The sequence below is a fragment of the Esox lucius genome, chromosome 24 (genome assembly GCF_011004845.1).
Source record: "Esox lucius isolate fEsoLuc1 chromosome 24, fEsoLuc1.pri, whole genome shotgun sequence".
NCBI classification, from domain to species: domain Eukaryota; kingdom Metazoa; phylum Chordata; class Actinopteri; order Esociformes; family Esocidae; genus Esox; species Esox lucius.
In genome coordinates this window covers 2,929,311-2,948,403 of record NC_047592.1, presented here as the reverse complement: position 1 = coordinate 2,948,403, position 19,093 = coordinate 2,929,311, and the positions used below count along the sequence as shown (strand labels likewise).

The 19,093-nt window shown below is 42.3% G+C and overlaps 2 protein-coding genes across 10 annotated transcripts; one reads left to right on the top strand and one right to left on the bottom strand.

Annotated features, from left to right (window-relative positions):
* Nucleotides 1-1,993: 1,993 nt before the first annotated feature.
* Nucleotides 1,994-13,038, bottom strand: LOC109615082. Of its 9 annotated transcripts, XM_034290360.1 has the most exons (15): nt 12,822-13,038; nt 11,342-11,399; nt 9,939-9,985; nt 9,698-9,712; nt 7,954-8,084; nt 7,209-7,337; nt 6,745-6,850; nt 6,600-6,666; nt 6,384-6,430; nt 5,583-5,764; nt 4,797-4,943; nt 4,197-4,483; nt 3,727-3,825; nt 3,322-3,403; nt 1,994-2,447 (listed from the first exon to the last, which is right to left on the bottom strand). In XM_034290360.1, the coding sequence occupies exons 3-15, from the start codon at nt 9,982-9,984 to the stop codon at nt 2,436-2,438; spliced, it is 1,350 nt and encodes a 449-aa protein (XP_034146251.1). In that variant the 5' UTR covers nt 9,985; nt 11,342-11,399; nt 12,822-13,038; the 3' UTR covers nt 1,994-2,435. The 9 variants fall into 9 exon arrangements, with proteins under 9 accessions (XP_034146251.1, XP_034146252.1, XP_034146250.1 ...); XM_034290361.1 differs by lacking the exon at nt 11,342-11,399; XM_034290359.1 differs by lacking the exon at nt 12,822-13,038 and having other exon boundaries at nt 11,342-11,446.
* Nucleotides 13,039-13,619: 581 nt separating this feature from the next.
* On the top strand, nt 13,620-18,620 carry LOC106024200 (proline-rich extensin-like protein EPR1). Its single transcript, XM_034290779.1, has 6 exons — nt 13,620-14,061; nt 14,328-14,541; nt 15,369-15,618; nt 15,955-16,159; nt 16,322-16,936; nt 17,045-18,620. Exons 1-6 carry the CDS (start codon nt 13,918-13,920, stop codon nt 18,587-18,589), a joined length of 2,973 nt encoding a protein of 990 aa, XP_034146670.1. The 5' UTR covers nt 13,620-13,917; the 3' UTR covers nt 18,590-18,620.
* Nucleotides 18,621-19,093: the final 473 nt, after the last annotated feature.

The window sequence follows — 19,093 nt, the reverse complement described above, 5'->3', positions numbered from 1 at the left end:
TGAAAGAACACAGAGAGGAGTGACGCAGAGGTATTTCTATGCTTGTGACTCAGATGTGCTGGTCTGTTTCATGTACACTCTTGAAGTCATGTAGGCTACGTTGACCTTAGCTGAGACAAGAGTGGTCTACAGGTGACTTCATAATAGGTAAGTAGAAAGTAAAAGAACAGGAAGGGACGAGACAAACAATCGTTGTCAAGAAGCATTAGAGATGTGCTGCTTGTCAATCACACTCGATCCTGTTCCAATCTGACCAATCTGTCGAAAGATCACAAGTTATTAAACGAAACCTGTGTTGTTACGTTACAAACAATTTACTGTCTCAGGTTTTGAAAACCAGCTGCCACCAACGCTAACAACTTTGAATGAGTGGCTTCACCATAGATATAAAGCTGGGTGTCCCTTTGTTGCAAGTTAGCTTAGTTGGTAGCAACCATATAAATGTTTGATCATCAATGGCAGTAATTATTTCTGTATGCATCGCGACCTCTACGGAGCACCTTATTACCGATGTTGGTGCCAAGCTTACTAGTGACTTTGAGGGGTGTCTCAGTGGGTAGTGTTGTGGACTTTCATGTGAAACTACACAAGTTCAAATCCTGGTTAACGTTTCCCAGTTGAAACACAACCGTTTATTATTTTTTTATTATTTATTTAAATGTACTGCATCTTATTGCTCTGCCTTTATCATCCAAATCATTATAATGGATGCATTGTTAAAAAAGTATATTGGAAAGTAATGATGTCTGTTCCAGACTTTTCGGCACATTTTATCGGAAAACAATGACTCACACATGCAAGGAATTAGTTGTTTTCAGCCTGTTTTTATAGAGGCCCTGTAGTGAAGGAGATTACATTTCTTGCTCAAGGACAGGTGTATAGAAATACAGAACCTAGAAATTAGAACTGGTAGTATTTCTGTCTATGCTGCGTGTAGCATTATATATGTTTCTGCATTCACACATGATAGGTAGAATGGATCACAAGATAGACCATTGTGTTATGTTCCTTTGTACCACCAAAATTGTCATAACTAAGGAGTTTGTGAATAAAAAAAACCCAACCCGTCTCAGACTCAGGTTTCACTCTTCATAGATTTACATAATTACACAACTCTGATGACGATGATACTTTGTTTTCTGTGTTCAGAGAAACAGTCAACCTTTCTGAGATTCTCACTTTCCCAAGATATATAGTGGATTCATACACTCTTTGTGGAGAGCCAAGGAAGGGCCACAGGTCCTCCTGCCCTCCACATGAGATAAAAACACCAACCACTCATTGTACATAACATGGGAGTAGCAGTGGAGAAGAGGAAATAATTCAGATAAAGATAAACCTGTTTTCCTACTTAGATATACATTCAGTGTATATCACACCCTCATTGTTCACATGAGTGCATTTAGGAGAAAAACAAGATGCACCTGTTGCCCTTCACACAGACACACACACACTCACACACAAATTTAACCTGTTCATCAACCATTCTTTTTCAGCAATTAGATGTGGAAGAATCAACAGACTGCTTCGAAAAAGCATAATGGGCCATTGGTCTCAAGTGACCTGGTTAAATGTCTTATCAATGAACACCCAATAAAATTGCTTATGGGTTAAAAAAAAACGCTGGTTTAGATGGATATTGTTGCAAATGTTAAATATTTTCTGTTATCTCCCCCATCTCACCCGTCCGTCCTGCTGAACATCCCTCTCAACATCACTCAGCACTTGTACATCCTGTTCAACATACGAGGGCTACACCTAGCGATGACATCCAGTAGACAGTACCTGACAACTACTTTGTTTCTGTGATTCATACTTTTATGTTTACTGATCCGAATCAGTTGATTGAAGTTTGACGATTTAGAAGTGTTGTTACATTGTGCGCAATTATCTGTACATTTCAAAATACAGGAATCAATGTCTTTAGTTTTAGATGGGTGTGAACCAATCAGTCTCTCAAGATGCTAGAGCAGTTAAAGACGACCAACAGAGGTTCATTAAATAGGCTATGCCTAGAGATCTTTATTCAGTATTAGGATTTTTTTTTTTACAATTTTTCCACATAATTGCATTATCCAAACTGGATTTCAGAGAATACATGGCTGTAAATTCCACATATGTTTCGTTCATAAAGTATTCTTATTAAGCAAGGATGTCTGATTATCATTCCCACATTAATCTTATACTTATGCCTAAAATTAGTCAAACTTTGTTGCCAAACCTACCTATAATTCCCACACCTAAACAGAAAACAAATTCTAACATAAAGTTTGACTTAAACTTAAACCCCTAAGTTGAAAGAGAACTTTGTCATCATGGGACCAACATAAGTTCCTGATGGGGGCAGAGGACTTCAGGTCCTAATCTTAACGGTAAAACAAAACTACACACAAAATACACACATCAACAGCTCCCTGCATTCCACAGCAGCTCTGCTACAGTCTTACCTGCAGAGGGAGACAAAAAACATCTGATTTAGGGGATGAGACAACATGACCCATGAAACCCAACAGACATTGGCTGGAATATCAGAAACAGCCCAGTCTTGTCCACCTTCAGCCCAGAGGGGTGGTCAAATTACAATGTAACACTTTTGTTTTTGCCCCCATTTATCATGAGCTGAACTCCAAGATCTAAGACTTTCTCTATGTACACAAAAGGCCTATTTCTCTCAAATATTGTTCCCAAATCTGTCTAAATCTGTGTTAGTGTGTTAGTGAGCACTTCTCTTTTGCCGAGATAATCTATCCCCCTCACAGGTGTGGTATATCAAGATGCTGATTAGACAGCATGATTATTGCACAGGTGTGCCTTAGGTTGGCCACATGGTAGGTTCCATCAAAACTGGAGATATCTGTGGCATTGTGCCATGTGATGAAACTGCTAATTCTGGAGTGGCCTTTTATTGTGACCAGCCGAAGGCACACCTGTGCAATAATCATGCTGTCTAATCAGCATCTTGATATGCCACACCTTCAAAAGTAGAAGTGCTCACTAACACAAATTTGACAGATTTGTGAACAATATTTGAGAGAAATAGGCCTTTTATATACATAGAGAATGTCTTTGACCTTTGAGTTCAGCTCATGATAAATGGGGGGAAAAAGAAAAAGTGTTGCGTTTATAATTTTGTTCAGTGTAGTTTGTTTTCACACAATGGTTGTTTTTATTACTACAAACGGGGGACGTGCGTAAAGTAATGTGTCCCTGGAAAAGGAACGTGAAAATTAATCATCTCACAATCTTCCATTCAAAAATGCAAATTCATGTAAGATAAAGACATATTTTTAGATAGTTATGTCATAAATCAATGTCACTCACTGTTAAGTCCGGACCAGATTCTACAGACAGCAAAAGGCTGTTTTGGTCTTCTACTGCTTCCTCGTCACCAGTGGGAAACCAGCTGAGATGAATGTCACAAGACACAATGAATAGGAATTGATTTATTTATGATGTTTACAAAAGTATATGTGGCCTAAGTTGGTCCAGCGGTTTAATAGTTTTTCTAATTCAGCTTCTGGATAGTTTGTTTCTCCTTAAGGTGACACTTAAGATGCCAGGACCAAATGCTCAACATCCTGATAAATACAGAGGTACATTTTAATAAATGAATGTATATATCTCAGTGCAATTTGACATTATTTCTGTATAATAAAATCTACTTTACAAATTTAAGAAAGAATATCAATATCAGGACCTGTCTGAATGTAGATTTAGTCAAACTACCTGGAGGTGAAGAGCGTCTTCTCATTGATCATGTTGACTCTGAAGATGTTGACAGCCTTGTAGATGTCAATCACAGCCTGGTACTTCTCCACAAGAGACCTGGAGAGGGACACTTCTAAACATTCTATTGGTGGCTGTTTGTGGGATGTTTTTAGATGCTTTCAGACTGTGAAAGTACAATTAATGATGCACTAGAATCACGATAAGTTAAACTAACTTAATGGACTTGCTCGAATAGTCCCAGCTGTGATGTTATAACACCACCAAGATACTATATGTGCAATATGTAGTTATAATAGGTTATGACACCACCAAGGTACTGTACTTGCAATATTTAGTTTATAATAGGTTATATCACCACCAAAATTCTGTACTTGCAATATGTAGTTATAATAGGTTATAACATCACCAAGATACAGTACTTGAAATATGTAGTTATAATATGTTATAACAACACCAAGATACTTTACTTATATGTCTGCATCTTGCCTATCTGCTGGTCCGCGTGATCCTCTCCATTCCACTTAGTGGGCAACTGGTAGCAGGGGCACGGGAAGAGGCTTAGCCAGGGGAGGAGGCAGGGGCTGGAGCCTGGTCTGGTCTGCTCCCCCAGGGGGAGGTGCTTTGCCAGGTATGGTCTGAGCATCGCTCTAGGCAGCAGAGAAACCACCCAGTAGATTGGCTCCTCATTCACCACATCATGGAAACTTTGCAGGTACTGACGAATGGCTGGAGAGGTCTGGATGGAGGACAGGTTCTGTAGGGAGAAGATTTATTAGTGGCTTGCTTTTAAAATGCTATAGGATTGTATTGGATTCATGCTAATGCTAACTAACCTCATCATCACACTGGTCTAGCGACGTGCTAATAAAATGCCATAGATTTGTATTGGATGGATGCTAATGCTAACAAATCTTAATTCTAATAAAAATTTTGTTTAATTTAACTATTTAAATTATTTAATATTTGTTAGTTTTCTTATTGCTATTTGTTGTTTTAAAGGTAAATACAAATATATTGTGTTCTGGTGCCTCAAGACAGTTTTTTACCAGGTGTTGTGACTGTCTTACCAGGCGCTGTGGAACTTGGTTCTGGTACTCCTTTAGGGAATCTTGGTAGAGCTGATGTGTTCCCTGAAGAAACAGCTTGATGTCTTCCGGGCCCTGCATTGTTCTGATCAGATCCTGGCTCACACACACACACACAGATCTAACCATCTATACATGTAGAGACAACCAACACAGTGAGTTTGAGAACCCCCATCAGATCCTGTAGCAGGTTGGACAGCAGAGCTGAAGGCAGGAGATGGAAGTAAGTGGAAACAATGAAAGCCAACACACCGGCAGACTGAAAAGAGTAAAATAATTAGAAAGAATATTTTAGGTGTTTCCTTCCTGAACTTCAGCTAAATAAATAAACCTGAACTATGTCAGAATATTTGTGAAGAAACAAACTGACTCAGTGCCCTTCGCCCCTCAGCTGTTCAAATTTAACACATTTTAGAGCAGCGAGGGAAACTGTGCACCTTCTCCAGAGTCTTGGCAAATGTGTTGCTAAAACCGCTGCAGTGTCGCTGAAGGCCACTAGGTGCCATAAAAAACTCTAGCAAACATAAATTTACGTGGAAAATGGGTCCAACGAATGTGACTGATTAAAACAGCATGCCAACAGGACGTCTATTTCTTTTGTAGTATACCCATTAACCTTTGATGCAGTAGCCAATATAAAATAAGTAACTCAATTAATTTGTATGTTTTTTTACAAATATACAAAAGAAAAAATACAACTACAGAAATGCAGCCGAACAAACCAAACAATCCCTACAACTCATGTGTGGGTGTGTAGTTAAACTGTACCTCCAGCATGGAAATGACTCTGGTCAGATATAGCGCCTCCTGGTGGCAGAAATCAATGTAGCTCTTCGGAGGCAGACGTCTGGAATACATTCCCCTGAGGAAGGCAGAGTAGAGGGTCTCCTGTGCTACTCTCTCACCGCTTTCCCAGAGGAGGTCATACACACTCAAACCTGCAGCCAACTCTGGGGAGGTGGAACAGAGATGGCAGGTTTAGAGAGGAAATCGGGTGAAAAGATCAGAGATGCGTTCCCATTATGATATCTGTTGAATGATAAGTGGCAGTTGTCTTTTCAACACGCTGACAGACCGCAGAAGTAGGGAATTCTTTTGTCTTCAATAAATGTTGTCAAGGCCCATTGTCGCAAATATTTCTTCACTTGCCACTAGTGTTTATATTGGACCAATTACTATCATCTGTTTCTTTAAGCAGCACATAACTGACATTAATGCAGCATTTTAAGTAACATAAGAATGAATGTGAATGTGACAATACAACAGTGTGTGCTCAATCGATGTGTGTTTGTTTGCTTTGAAGTATGCCACTAAAATTCAACACTGTTGTTGTCTGCTCCTTGGAGTTTCAGGCTGGGTGTTTTGTAAAAGCACTTTGTGGCAACTGCTGATGTAAAAATGACTTCATAAATACATTTGATTGATTGATCTAGAAATAGTATCAGAATGTTTTGTGTTCAAGTGTGCCTCAGAGTAGAAGGAAATCTAATCTAGTTTCACTAATGACAATAACAACAGTCACATGTTTTGAAATCCCTGTCATCCTCTGACTGTCATGTAGCCACTTACCAATCTGGGGTTTTCTCTTCTGACTGGACTGTGCCCTTACATCAGATCTAACCAGACAGAGACAGAGGTCACAGAGGTCAATAACTAGACGAAGAGTTATGACCTCTGGGGAGTGATTATAATATTCCTATAAAAAACTTTTGATATTTTCAGAAAATATATACAGTACCAGGTTAGAATCCTGGTCTGGACACAAGTCACTGTTAGAATGCTCACCTAGTCTTCATCGAACACACATAGAATCTCAGCTTTTCACAAGACGCGTCATTCCAGCCCCGCCCACCTGATGCAAAGGAAACAACCAATCACACTCTAGTCGTCTAAAAAACATCTCTGGGAGAATGTTTGTGCATGTGTGTACCTCCAGTGTGTAGTTCCATACAGTTCTTGTGTCCAGAGTAACGGGGCTCCTCCTCCCTGGGGAAATCCTCAAATGCTGAACCATCACTCCAGAGCCACACCCCCTCCTGCTCACAGAGAAATTGTGATTAACCACACCCCCTCCAGATCACAGAGAACCTCTAAACAAAACACACCCCTCCTGATCACAGAGAAACATTAACTAATCACACCCCCTCCTGATCACAGAGAAACTCTAAACAAAACACACCCCTCCTGATCACAGAGAAACATTAACTAATCACACCCCCTCCTGATCACAGAAAAACATTGATTCATTGACAGATTCAAAATTGACTCATTGACTGATTAAAACCACTTATTTGGGGTTCTTAGACATTACATAATATTTAATTAACTGAATGACTGAATATTTGTCTGAATATCCCTTTCAATCACAGGCCGACAGAACAGCATGTACTGTACCTGAGCCACGTTATAGCCTCCAATCCAGACGGGTTGGTCTGTGTGTTTCCTGACGAGGTCCTGGATGAACACCTGTTGATCTGGACTGTGAACTGATGCCAGGTTCCCTCCACGCTGGGAGCAGTAGGACTGGAGAGACGGAGAACGCTGTGTTAGCCGAGGCTCGGGCATGAAGAGACAGAGAACGCTGTGTTAGGCCATTTAAGCTGAGGTTAACAGAAACATGAAGAGGACATTTCCTGGAGGGAAACACGCTGTGCTCGCTGGTCTTGAGAGACTAGTCTGACACTGAATGACAAATCTATGCAAAAGTTTAAAAGGGGCCAACAGGAGTTGCTACATATGTTTTTAGGATTTATAAATGAATGATATTCATCCACTGAGTATAATTTCTAAATGTCTCATGAGCTTAGTTAAATTGCTGGGCCCAGTAAATTAAATCTTAACATTTGTTTCAGAATAAACTATGCAAATGTTCAGTTTCATAGCTCCAGACAAGAACCCATTCAGTTCCAGGTATTTACACATTCAACACACCTGAATACGTTTTTTAGATTTTAGTGCTACAGATGATAGCAGGCAGCAGAAAGAGAAATATAAATACAGAGGTTGGATTTCTAGGTGTTGTATTTTTCTTTCACCAAGCACCCCTTAAATGGCACACATCATCCATTTACATAAACTTAACCACATAATCAAACAGAAGGAGCTGTGCTGTGGTTTCTCTCTCTATGACCAGTGTTACCTCAGCTGAGACCCAGGTGGCCCAGACGGGGTAGAAGGAGAAGCATCGATGCCCGTTCTGATGCCACCCGGCTGGGCACGATGGCTGGGGCTCCACCCCTGCCTCCATATCTGTGGGGTTCTCAGCACCTGCTACAGCATCCAATAATGGACACACGGAGATACACAAGCACACAACTGTTTTGATCTGTTGTTTACTTGAAGGTCTGTACAGTGGGGAGAACAAGTATTTGATACTCTGCCGATTTTGCAGGTTTTCCCACTTACAAAGCATGTAGAAGTTTGTAATTTTTATCATAGGTACATTTCAACTGTGAGAGACGCAATCTAAAACAAAAATCCAGAAAATCACATTGTATGAATTAATTTGCATTTTATTGCATGACATAAGTATTTGATACATCAGAAAAGCAGAACTTAATATTTGGTACAGAAACCTTTGTTTGCAATTACAGAGATCATGCTTTTCCTGTAGTTCTTGACCAGGTTTGCACACACTGCAGCAGGGATTTTGGCCCACTCATCCATAGAGACCTTCTCCAGATCCTTCAGGTTTCAGGGCTGTCGCTGGGCAATACAGACTTTTCTATTGGGTTCAGGTCTGGAGACTGGCTAGGCCACTCGAGGACCTTGAGATATTTCTTACAGAGCCACTCCTTAGTTGCCCTGGCTGTGTGTTTCGGGTCGTTGTCATGCTGGGAGACCCAGCCACGACCCACCTTCAATGCTCTTACTGAGGGAAGGATGTTGTTGGCCAAGATCTCGCGATACATGGCCCCATCCATCCTCCCCTCAATACGGTGCAGTCGTCCTGTCCCCTTTGCAGAAAAGCATCCCCAAAGAATGATGTTTCCACTTCCATGCTTGACAGTTGGGATGGTGTTCTTTGGGTTGTACTCATCCTTCTTCTTCCTCCAAACAAAGCTCTATTTTTGTCTCATCAGACCACATGACCTTCTCCCATTCCTCCTCTGGATCATCCAGATGGTCATTGGCAAACTTCAGATGGGCCTGGACATGCGCTGGCTTGAGCTGGCGGACCTTGCGTGCGCTGCAGGATTTTAATTCATGACTACGTAATGTGTTACTAATGGTTTTCTTTGAGACTATGGTCCCAGCTCTATTCAGGTCATTGACCAGGTCCTGCCGTGTAGTTCTGGGCTGATCCCTCACCTTCCTCATGATCATTGATGCCTCATGAGGTGAGATCTTGCATGGAGCCCCAGACCGAGGGAGATTGACCGGCATCTTGAACTTCTTCCATTTTCTAATAATTGCACCAACTGTTGTTGCCTCCTCACCAAGCTGCTTGCCTATTGTCCTGTAGCCCATCCCAGCCTTGTGCAGGTCTACAATTTATCCCTGATGTCCATACACAGCTCTCTGGTCTTGGCCATTGTGGAGAGGTAGGAGTCTGGTTGATTGTGTGGACAGGTGTCTTTTATACAGGTAACAAGTTCAAACAGGTGCATTTAATACAGGTAATGAGTGGAGAACAGGAGGGCTTCTTAAAGAAATACTAACAGGTCTGTGAGAGCCGGAATTCCTACTGGTTGGTAGGTGATCAAATACTTATGTCATGCAATAAAATGCTAATTAATTATTTAAAAATCATACAACAATCATCAGGATTTTAGTAGGAAAACCTGCAAAATTGTCCGTATATCAAATACTTGTTCTCTCCACAGTACAGCTGCCGTGAAACTAGACAACAGAGATGTAAAGTTTGTGTTCTGTTCCTGAACCTTCATCTGCTGCTTCTGTAACATGGAAACATTGGATTTCATTCTCAGTCACACTGCAGTATTGATTTTCAGAGATACAAATTCAATAAAGCCTTCAGTTTCCAGGTAATGAGAAGTGAAAGCAATTACTTGATCGAATAGCTCTTCAAATATATTTTGGTTTGACAAATCATTAATTCAAAATCGGTTAAACAGTTTACTGACATAGATTGTTTGGTTTAAAGGGATGTTGGGCCTGTACCTGCAGCAAGCTGTAGGGCCATCACTGTAGAGAATAGCCACGACATGCTGCAAATGGACATATAGAGGTTGATATGACATTAGATGACATAACAGTTAGCTTAATTAGCCTAATACCCCAGATATGTGTCTGGTATGTGTTCATTTAGCTTAAACCTAATACTACATTGTCTTTTTTCCTGTGTATTTGAGTTGTCATCATTGGTTGTACTTTTAAAATGTCAGATCTGTTGTCATGTGTTTAATTAATTATTAGGGTTTTTATAAAGTTGGCAGCACCATCTACTGTTGTGAATGGGCGGAGTGGCAGACCATTTAAAAAGTGAAGTCATCCTGAAACATATCGTGACAAGTTATATAATTGTTCCAAAACCTCACCCCGAAACCTCTCCCAACCCCGTGTTTCTTTTATAGAAACATCCACTGTCACGCCAGCATAGCAATTATTTTGTCTCTGTCAGATCACGGTGATGTGCATTACATGAATGCCTCAGCTTCTGTACTGAAATATCTACGTCTATGCAGCTTTGGGTTATATCACTTTTAAATGTCTTCTATATACTGCTAGTAGGCTTTAAGTCACTGACATCTAGAAGGGTCAGACATTGGTGGGTGTTTTTGTATGAGACAGTCATGGAAAAACTTCCTGACTATTTAACTAAGAAAATGAGTTGGAAGAACAAACCTTCTGTAGACTGGATAGTGCTGAAGATACTGTGGGCCTATTCAGAACTTGATAAAACGGCTTTTGAATATGTTCCCCTCACTCACTGAATATCATTCGCAGTGATTTTAAGATAAACTTTTTAGTAAGAGATTTAAATAATATATTATATTTTCTTTCATATGTTTTATTTCCATTTTGCATGTTTTTCATTTTTTTAATAGAAATAATAATGTATTTATTTTAATTAGTTACACTAACTAAAGCTTGTATATCTGTATTTTGGTCAAAGTGACGAAATAGAATGTTATTGCTGGATAAGCTCTGTGTTTTATTCACTTACTCAGGATAAGATCATCTTAACCTAACAGATAGCATGGTATAGAGTTGTTATAGAGCTCACCAAATTACCAATCCAACTTTCTGGAAAACACTTCTGGAAGGGTAATAATAATAAATAAGTATGCTAATAGTCATAATAACAAAACATCCAGTCACAGTAATATTTACCCTAAAAGTACAATAGACAATTGCTATACTTAAAATAATGCATGAGAGCAGTGCATCAATGAATTATTCTGTTTTGGCCACAATATCCTTATATTTCAGTAACTACACCTTGAGTTTTTAGACATGTGTAGTCTCAATGGATAAAGTACTGAATGCATATAAAGTGTTGTTAAGAATGTGTACAAGTGGTGAGGTTATTAACAGTAACAATAAAGGTGAGTAATCCTTACCTGTGTGGTTTTCACCCTAATATTCAGCGAATTAGCTCTGGGGTCCTTACCATCGAACCTGGAATATGAGTTGAGTGGTTGTGCAGCGTGTGTTTATAAATGTATGTTGTGAGAATTAGTTTAAGTTGTTGCCTCATTCCGAACCACACCTTGAGTTTGAGGCATATGACACCCAGTAATCATATGTATATTTATGATTGTCATTATAGAACACCTGAACTCTAAGCATGGGAATCGCTTTTATTATTCTAGTGTTATATAAAGTGTTGCAGGACACATTTCCAACAGTCTAGTCACAAAGGGCTTTGTAGATTTGTACAGTGAATTTGTCTACAAAGTCATCTTTTGGCACTAATGAAAATTTACTATAGCAGTTGTTTTATTCATCAATGTTAGATGGGGAAAAAACTATTTATGACAGTACGCTACAAACCAGTCAAAAAGAAACTATTATTAAAATAGTTATTAAAAGGCATGTAATGGGTGTAAAGACAATAGACTAGTATTATAACAATAGTATATTCTTATGACATTAGACTAGTATTATAACTATAGTATATTCTTATGACAGTAGACTAGTATTATAACTATAGTATATTCTTATGACAGTAGTCCAGTATTATGGCAATAGACTAGTATTATGGCAATAGACTAGTATAATGGCAATAGACTAGTATAATGGCAATAGACTAGTATAATGGTACAGTATGGCACTGTCATTGTGCTGATGTCCTTTGTGCACGGTTGTGGTGTGGCTGATTCGTGGCTGTTGGCATAGACCTTCGGTAGGTCTACAGTAGACCGACCTTTGGTAGGTCTACACCAACACTACAGTTGGTTTTTCAATTGTTGTGCCAGCCATAAAACATGATAACCAGAAATACGTCTTGCTTTCTTGACCCAAATAACTTGATCTTTCTATCTGAAGGGAATGATACACCAAACACCTGACCCCTAAGCCAGGACGCGCACACGCTATTGTTGTTCGTAAATCTTAACATTAACCTAATACTTATACCTAAAATGAGGCAAACCCTATTGCCTAACACTAAACTCAAATTCATAAACCTAAAATTAACCCAAATTCTAACACTAACACAAATGACATATAGCCTTATTAATGGATGTATTACAAGGACTTGACATATCAAAATATATATATATTTCTTCACATAGACAAGCTACAAATATGTGTAATATAATTCAACTGTCTTAACCATTTACAAGTTAGTGAACTTTGCATTTAATTGCCAGTCCAACTAAGGGGACTCATGACTGTTAACCCTGTCACAAATAAACATTTTACCCCAGTTTCTCTTTTGAATTTCTCTTTAACTCTACATTGGGGGAAAGGGTTAAACTGAATGTTAAGATTAGGTGAAATGAATAAAAGTGTTACAGAATACATCTAATCATCCTTTTGTTTCACACTGATGACAATTCCTGTGAATTAATATTGAACTGATTAGAGGTGGCTCACCTGACAGGGAACTAGTGACACAGTACCACTACTGCAGAAGTAGAAGTTGTAATAGTAGTTTATGAGTCTTGGTGCAATGTCAGCAGCTATTGAATGTTGGTCCCATCAGCTCTTTTCTGCTCAGCTCCTGGCTTGGATTTACTGGAGCTGTTTAAGGCTGTCTGCTTCCAAGTCATTTTAAGTGGATGGACGGACTTGAACATTTCTTTAAAATCCCACTCCTTAAATGAAATCTCCTCCCGAGGCTTCGGCGAAAAAAGAAACCAGGTGACTTTTAACCCTGACTAAACCAGTTTAGGTCAGTTGACATTGTATGGCCCAAATGTCAATGTTTGTTGTTATTTGAGAGCAGTGTGTTTATCAATGGGTGAATTCAAATGAAAGTTCCTAAGGATTTTATTCTTCCAGAATGGGGAAACACAGCACCCAGAACTGCACAGAAGCTCAGTTGGCAGAGAAGAAGTAGATCTGTAGATGGGGATGGTTGTCTGATCAGAACTGCATAGAATTTAAAAGTTTTGTGTCAACATCATAATATTGCTTCAGACATTATTAAAAGATCTGAATGCTCATACTCTTTACCAAACAGAGATTTAATTGCACAGAGTTAAATTCTTATTATTCTTATTGAATTAGAATTCCAGATTTTGTCAATCATAATGGTCAAATTTCATAATTTACTTCACAGACTGAACAAATTGTCAACCAAGGGGAGAAAGAGAGACAATAAGGGAAGAGAGAGATTGAGAGAAAATGATAGAGAGAACAGAGAAGTCAAAAGAAAGAGAAAAAGGGATGGAAGGATCGATGGAGAGTGAGAGAGGGAGATCCTGGAGCATGTAGCTACAGCTGCTACACATCCTTGAGAAGGGGGGTTTCAACCCATGAAACAATCCCATAGATAAACATTCAGTAGACGTGTTTACACTCCTTCCTATTGCAAGTACATGGAACTAAGAAGACACCGCTAGCCATTCTAGCACCAACAAAGCCAATTCTACAATGTATTTATATGATCAATAATGCTCAGAGGAGCCTTTTACTGCTTTGCCACCATAGATGTAGATGACCCCGATATTACATGGATATCCTGTAGATGCTTGTATTTGCATGGGGGGGTTCTAGCAGCAGTATTTCTATGTGGTCCAGTTCCAAGGGGTGGGGCCAATGCCAACTGGTCCTCCTGAGATCCACATGCATCCATCACCGGTCAGTTGAACAGCAGCGCCCCAAAACTAAGGTAAGACACAGTTATAGATGCGTGCACACACACACACACACACACACACACCCTGACATTTTCACACAAATGCCGACACAGACCTAAACACCTGACCACATGCACACACACACACACACACACACACACAGTGACACACTTTTGAATGCATGTACAGAAAAGGACGTTGAGAAGATATTCCTGTTGACTCGCGCCATGTATGTTTCTCTGGATGTGTGTGTGTGTGTGTGTGTGTGCGTGTGTGTGTGTTTTCCCTCGTCCTGAAGGTAACAATGTGCATCTCAGCGGCGGTCCCTCTTTGGGTGGGTGTGGCCTTCTCCCTGATCCTGCCCACTCTGGGTTTCTCCCGTGGTGCAAGCCCCGCCTCCTGCCTGGAAATGAGTCCCGGTCACGTCCGCACTCACCCACAGAATCCTCATCGCAGCCACGTCACACTGTATACATCCGCCTCCTCGTACCTGCCCGGAGACCTGGTGACAGGTAAGGAACTAACCAACGTTAACCAGAGTAACCAACTGTTGAAGGGACGTGTTTATGTATGTATTTAAATGCAATTTGTATGCTTTCGAGTTAAGTTAGTCAATAGATACTATGACAAAGCAGCCAACTGTATTTTGGTGAAAATCGGAGGGATGGATCAAGAAAACAAATGGGTATAAAAGGAAGGCCGACAATCCACAATATCAAAATAGTAGTTTCAATCATGTTTTGAATTCTTTAACAGGAACTTTATTTCCAAACACTAGAGAGGTAAATTGGTGAAATGCCGTGAGAGGTTTACACCCATATACAGCCTGGATCCCAGAGTTTTCATCTGTTCCCACAAAGATCTTGGCTGGTTGAACTACACCTGCTGCCACTGATAGCAGCAAATGCAGCCACTGACTCTCTGATAGCAGCAAATGAGAGCAGGGTGAAACCCAGCTAAAGGACTTCCATATCAGACCTATGTGTGGATGTACTTTTTGTGCCTTGCTCCAGAGCAAAATAGGGACTCAAGCCAGTGGTCTTCCAGCCACTGGCCCTCAGGGTAGTCTATGAGTGCACAGAATCAGACCAGTAGCAAGATAGATTCCTAGAACTGGCAAGGTGAAAGATCTGTCCTGAATCAATGCAATTTGTATAAAACAGTGCTCACAGTAAAAGAATAAGACATTTATAACAGTCTCTGAAGAGGCATGAGGATTGCAGTCTGTTCAGGAGTGCAGACCTCCTTCTAACCATTTTAACATGTCCGTATGTGTGGGTTCATAGATGTCTATAAACACTTATGCATTTGAAATATTTATATTTTTTTGTCTCTGTAGTGACGGTACGAAGCACCCGAGACTTCATGGGGTTCCTCCTCCAGGCTCGGTCGCTAGGCGTGGCCGGGGGTCGCGGCAGGGGTGCTGGCGGCCGAGTGGCCGGGGCGTGGACACTGACCCCCCCCGGGACACACACGCTGGATTGCTTCGGCAACCACGACTCCCTCACACACTCCGACAAACAGCTGAAGAGGAACCTGTCGTTCGTCTGGAGGGCTCCGGACACAACCGTCGGAGACATACGCTTCTAGTGAGTAGAAGAGGGGAGCAGAGAAGAGGAGGAGAGGAGGAGCAGAGAAGAGGAGGAGAGGATAAGCATGAGAATGTGTAAAAGTAACTTCTAAAAACTCTTCTTGCTTCTTCACCCTCCCCCGTCTCCATCTCTCTCTCCTCTCTCCATCCCTCTCCTCCCGTCTCCATCTCTCTCTCCTCTCTCCATCTCTCCCTCCCATCTCCATCTCTCTCTCCTTTCTCCCTCCCATCTCCATCTCTCCCTCCCGTCTCCATCTCTCTCTCCTCTCTCCATCTCCATCTCTCTCTCCTCTCTCCATCTCCATCTCTCTCTCCTCTCATTACTGTCTCTCAGTATCACAGTGGTGCAGTCCTATTTTGTGTACTGGGCCCGTGTCGAGTCAGCAGTGTTGCATGATGGTAGTCGTAGTCTCCCAGGCTGGGGGAATGCCTCTGAAGTGGTAGGAGGGAGTGGCAGTTCTAAGCTACAGAAAAAAGAAACCATACTGACCAGTCCTGCAGCCCCCGGTCTGCATCCCAGGCTGTTACTGGGGGGAGAGGTGGGTGGAGGGAGGAGGGATGAAGGGATGGATGGAGGGAGGAAGGATGAAGAGACGACCAGGGCCCAGATCCAGACCCAGACCACCTCAGGACATGAGCCCAGATTCCTCAACCCAGTAGAGGCTCCAGAGCCCCAGTCCCAGTCCCTAATGAAACCACAGTTTCTACCTCCAGACCCCACCCAAGCTGTAATGAACCACTATCCTAAACCTCCAGACCCCACCCAAGCTGTAATGAACCACTATCCTAAACCTCCAGACCCCACCCAAGCTGTAATTAACCACTATCCTAAACCTCCAGACCCCACCCAAGCTGTAATGAACCACTATCCTAAACCTCCAGACCCCACCCAAGATGTAATGAACCACTATCCTAAACCTCCAGACCCCACCCAAGCTGTAATGAACCACTATCCTAAACCTCCAGACCCCACCCAAGCTGTAATGAACCACTATCCTAAACCTCCAGACCCCACCCAAGCTGTAATGAACCACTATCCTAAACCTCCAGACCCCACCCTAGTTACCAATAACCTGGCTATGGAACCTCCAGACCCCACCCTAGTTACCAATAACCTGGCTATGGAACCTCCAGACCCCACCCTAGTTACCAATAACCTGGCTATGGAACCTCCAGACCCCACCCTAGTTACCAATAACCTGGCTATGGAACCTCCAGACCCCACCCTAGTTACCAATAACCTGGCTATGGAACCTCCAGACCCCACCCTAGTTACCAATAACCTGGCTATGGAACCTCCAGACCCCACCCTAGCTGTAATTAATCTACATCCTCAACATACAGACACCACCCTAGCTATAACTATCCCCACCTCCTCTCTTCAGCTCAATCCAACCACATCCACCCACACCTCCTCTCTTCAGCTCAATCCCACCACCTCCACCCACACCTCCTCTCACACCAAGCCCCATTCCCATATAATTAACATAGGTATTTTGCCTGTAGACTCCAGAGATGTAACCAAAACCAAACACCCAAACTCCTTCCCTGACCCCATGAACCCCCCTACCCTCACTGACCCCATGAACCCCCCTACCCTCCCTGACCCCATGAACCCCCCTACCCTCCCTGACCCCATGAACACCCCTACCCTCCCTGACCCCATGAACCCCCCTACCCTCCCTGACCCCATGAACCCCCCTACCCTCCCTGACCCCATGAACCCCCCTACCCTCCCTGACCCCATGAACCCCCCTACCCTCCCTGACCCCATGAACACCCCTACCCTCACTGACCCGATGAAAACCCCTACCCTCACTGACCCGATGAAAACCCCCACTTTCACTGTATCCTCCATCCTATCGCACATGCACTCCTTGACCTCAACTCTTGGCTCAGTCTCTACCCCATCCAAAAACCCCTACCTCCATCCTAAAACCTCCAACTCAACCCACACTAAACCATCTAACTACCCCCACACTGAACCATCCAACTCCCCCCACACTAAAGCATTTAACTCCCCCCACACTAAACAATCCAACTCAACCCACACTAAACCATCTAACTCCCCCCACACTAAACCATCCAACTCCCCCTACATTATAACCTCCAACTCCCTCCACACTGAACCATCCAACTCCCTGCACACTAAGCCATCTAACCCAACCCACCCTAAACCATCCAACCCAACCGACACTAAACCATCCAACTCAACCCACACTGAACCATCCAACTCCCCCCACAATAAACCATCTAACTCCCCACACACTAAACCATCCAACCCAACCCACCCTAAACCATCCAACTCTCCCTGCACTAAACCATTCAACTCAACCCACACTAAACCATCCAACTCAACCCACACTAAACCATCCAACTCCCTCCACACTGAACCATCCAACTCTCCCCGCACTAAACCATCCAACTCTCCCCACACTAAACCATCCAACTCAACCTACCTCAAACTCTCTCCCCACGCTAAGCCCCCCAATTACCCTCACCCTGAACCCTCCCCTGTCCCCCGTCGCTCTCACTCCGACCCCCTTACTCCTCATTCACCTTCAGGTTCCCCCCCACCCATGTTCAATCCAGTCCCCCAGAACCACTCCCTGGGTCCTCAACCTAACCTCAAAACCAAGAGGCAACCTCGAACCCCAGAGAGAGAGGCGAAGATCCCGAACACAGTCCCCACCCAGAGTGCCTGGGAGCTGGGCGTTCTGCTGGTCTGTGCCGCCTGCCTGGGGACGGTCCTAGCAGGAGGCTTCAGATTCGTCTGTGGTCAGTACTGTAAGAAACACACCGGTGTGACCCTGAACGACCGCGAACGTGATTATGACCGTGACCGCGACCATGGCGAAGGGATGATCCACGTCCAGGAGTGCGGGGATCTGGTCAGGGTGCGGAGGATCAGGGAGAACAGCTTCCTCCTGCTGGCAGAGTACAACCTCCTCCCACCTCCTGGCAACTAAGTCGGTGTCTGATGGTACCTGTTCACTCAAAGGCTAAAAACTAAAAACTAATCTGATTGATTTATGTTTGTGTTATATTACATATTTAGTTGGATAGATGTTCACATGTACATGTCATCAGTAAATGTAAAATAAATGTCAGTAAGTGTAAAAATATAATATCGATAAAATGTGTCAAAGTTATGTCCAAGTAATATTTGAGATCACAGTGAAATGGGTCTTTTATCTTGTATTGTTGTGGAAGGAATAGGCTTCCATGTTCATTTTGACTAATCCATTTTGACCACCGCTCAGCTTTAGTTTAGATGAATAAATAGCCTTCTGGTGTTGCTGAGCAAAACTATAACCGTCCCTGTGTTCCAGGGACAAAAATGAGTTTAAATAGTTTATTCATGAGTAGTATGAAAATGACACGCCAGTGTCTACACGCATCTGCACAATAAAATCTCTTATTACAAGGCATACATCATCATGTTTGTCCCAATCAAACTTGTCAAGGGTCAA

Bases quoted from the DNA above. Each gene is read 5' to 3' on its own strand.
- LOC106024200 (XM_034290779.1), top strand. From the start codon at position 13,918: ATGCTTGTATTTGCATGGGGGGGTTCTAGCAGCAGTATTTCTATGTGG. The intron at 15,619-15,954 runs GTGAGTAGAAGA...ACTGTCTCTCAG, and splicing joins GTCGGAGACATACGCTTCTA to TATCACAGTGGTGCAGTCCT. The intron at 16,937-17,044 runs GTAATTAATCTA...TCCTCTCTTCAG, and splicing joins CTCCAGACCCCACCCTAGCT to CTCAATCCCACCACCTCCAC.
- LOC109615082 (XM_034290360.1), bottom strand. From the start codon at position 9,984: ATGTCGTGGCTATTCTCTACAGTGATGGCCCTACAGCTTGCTGCAG. The intron at 4,944-5,582 runs GTACAGTTTAAC...CTACATGTATAG, and splicing joins GAGTCATTTCCATGCTGGAG to ATGGTTAGATCTGTGTGTGT. The intron at 3,404-3,726 runs GTAGTTTGACTA...CATTCATCTCAG, and splicing joins AAGACGCTCTTCACCTCCAG to CTGGTTTCCCACTGGTGACG.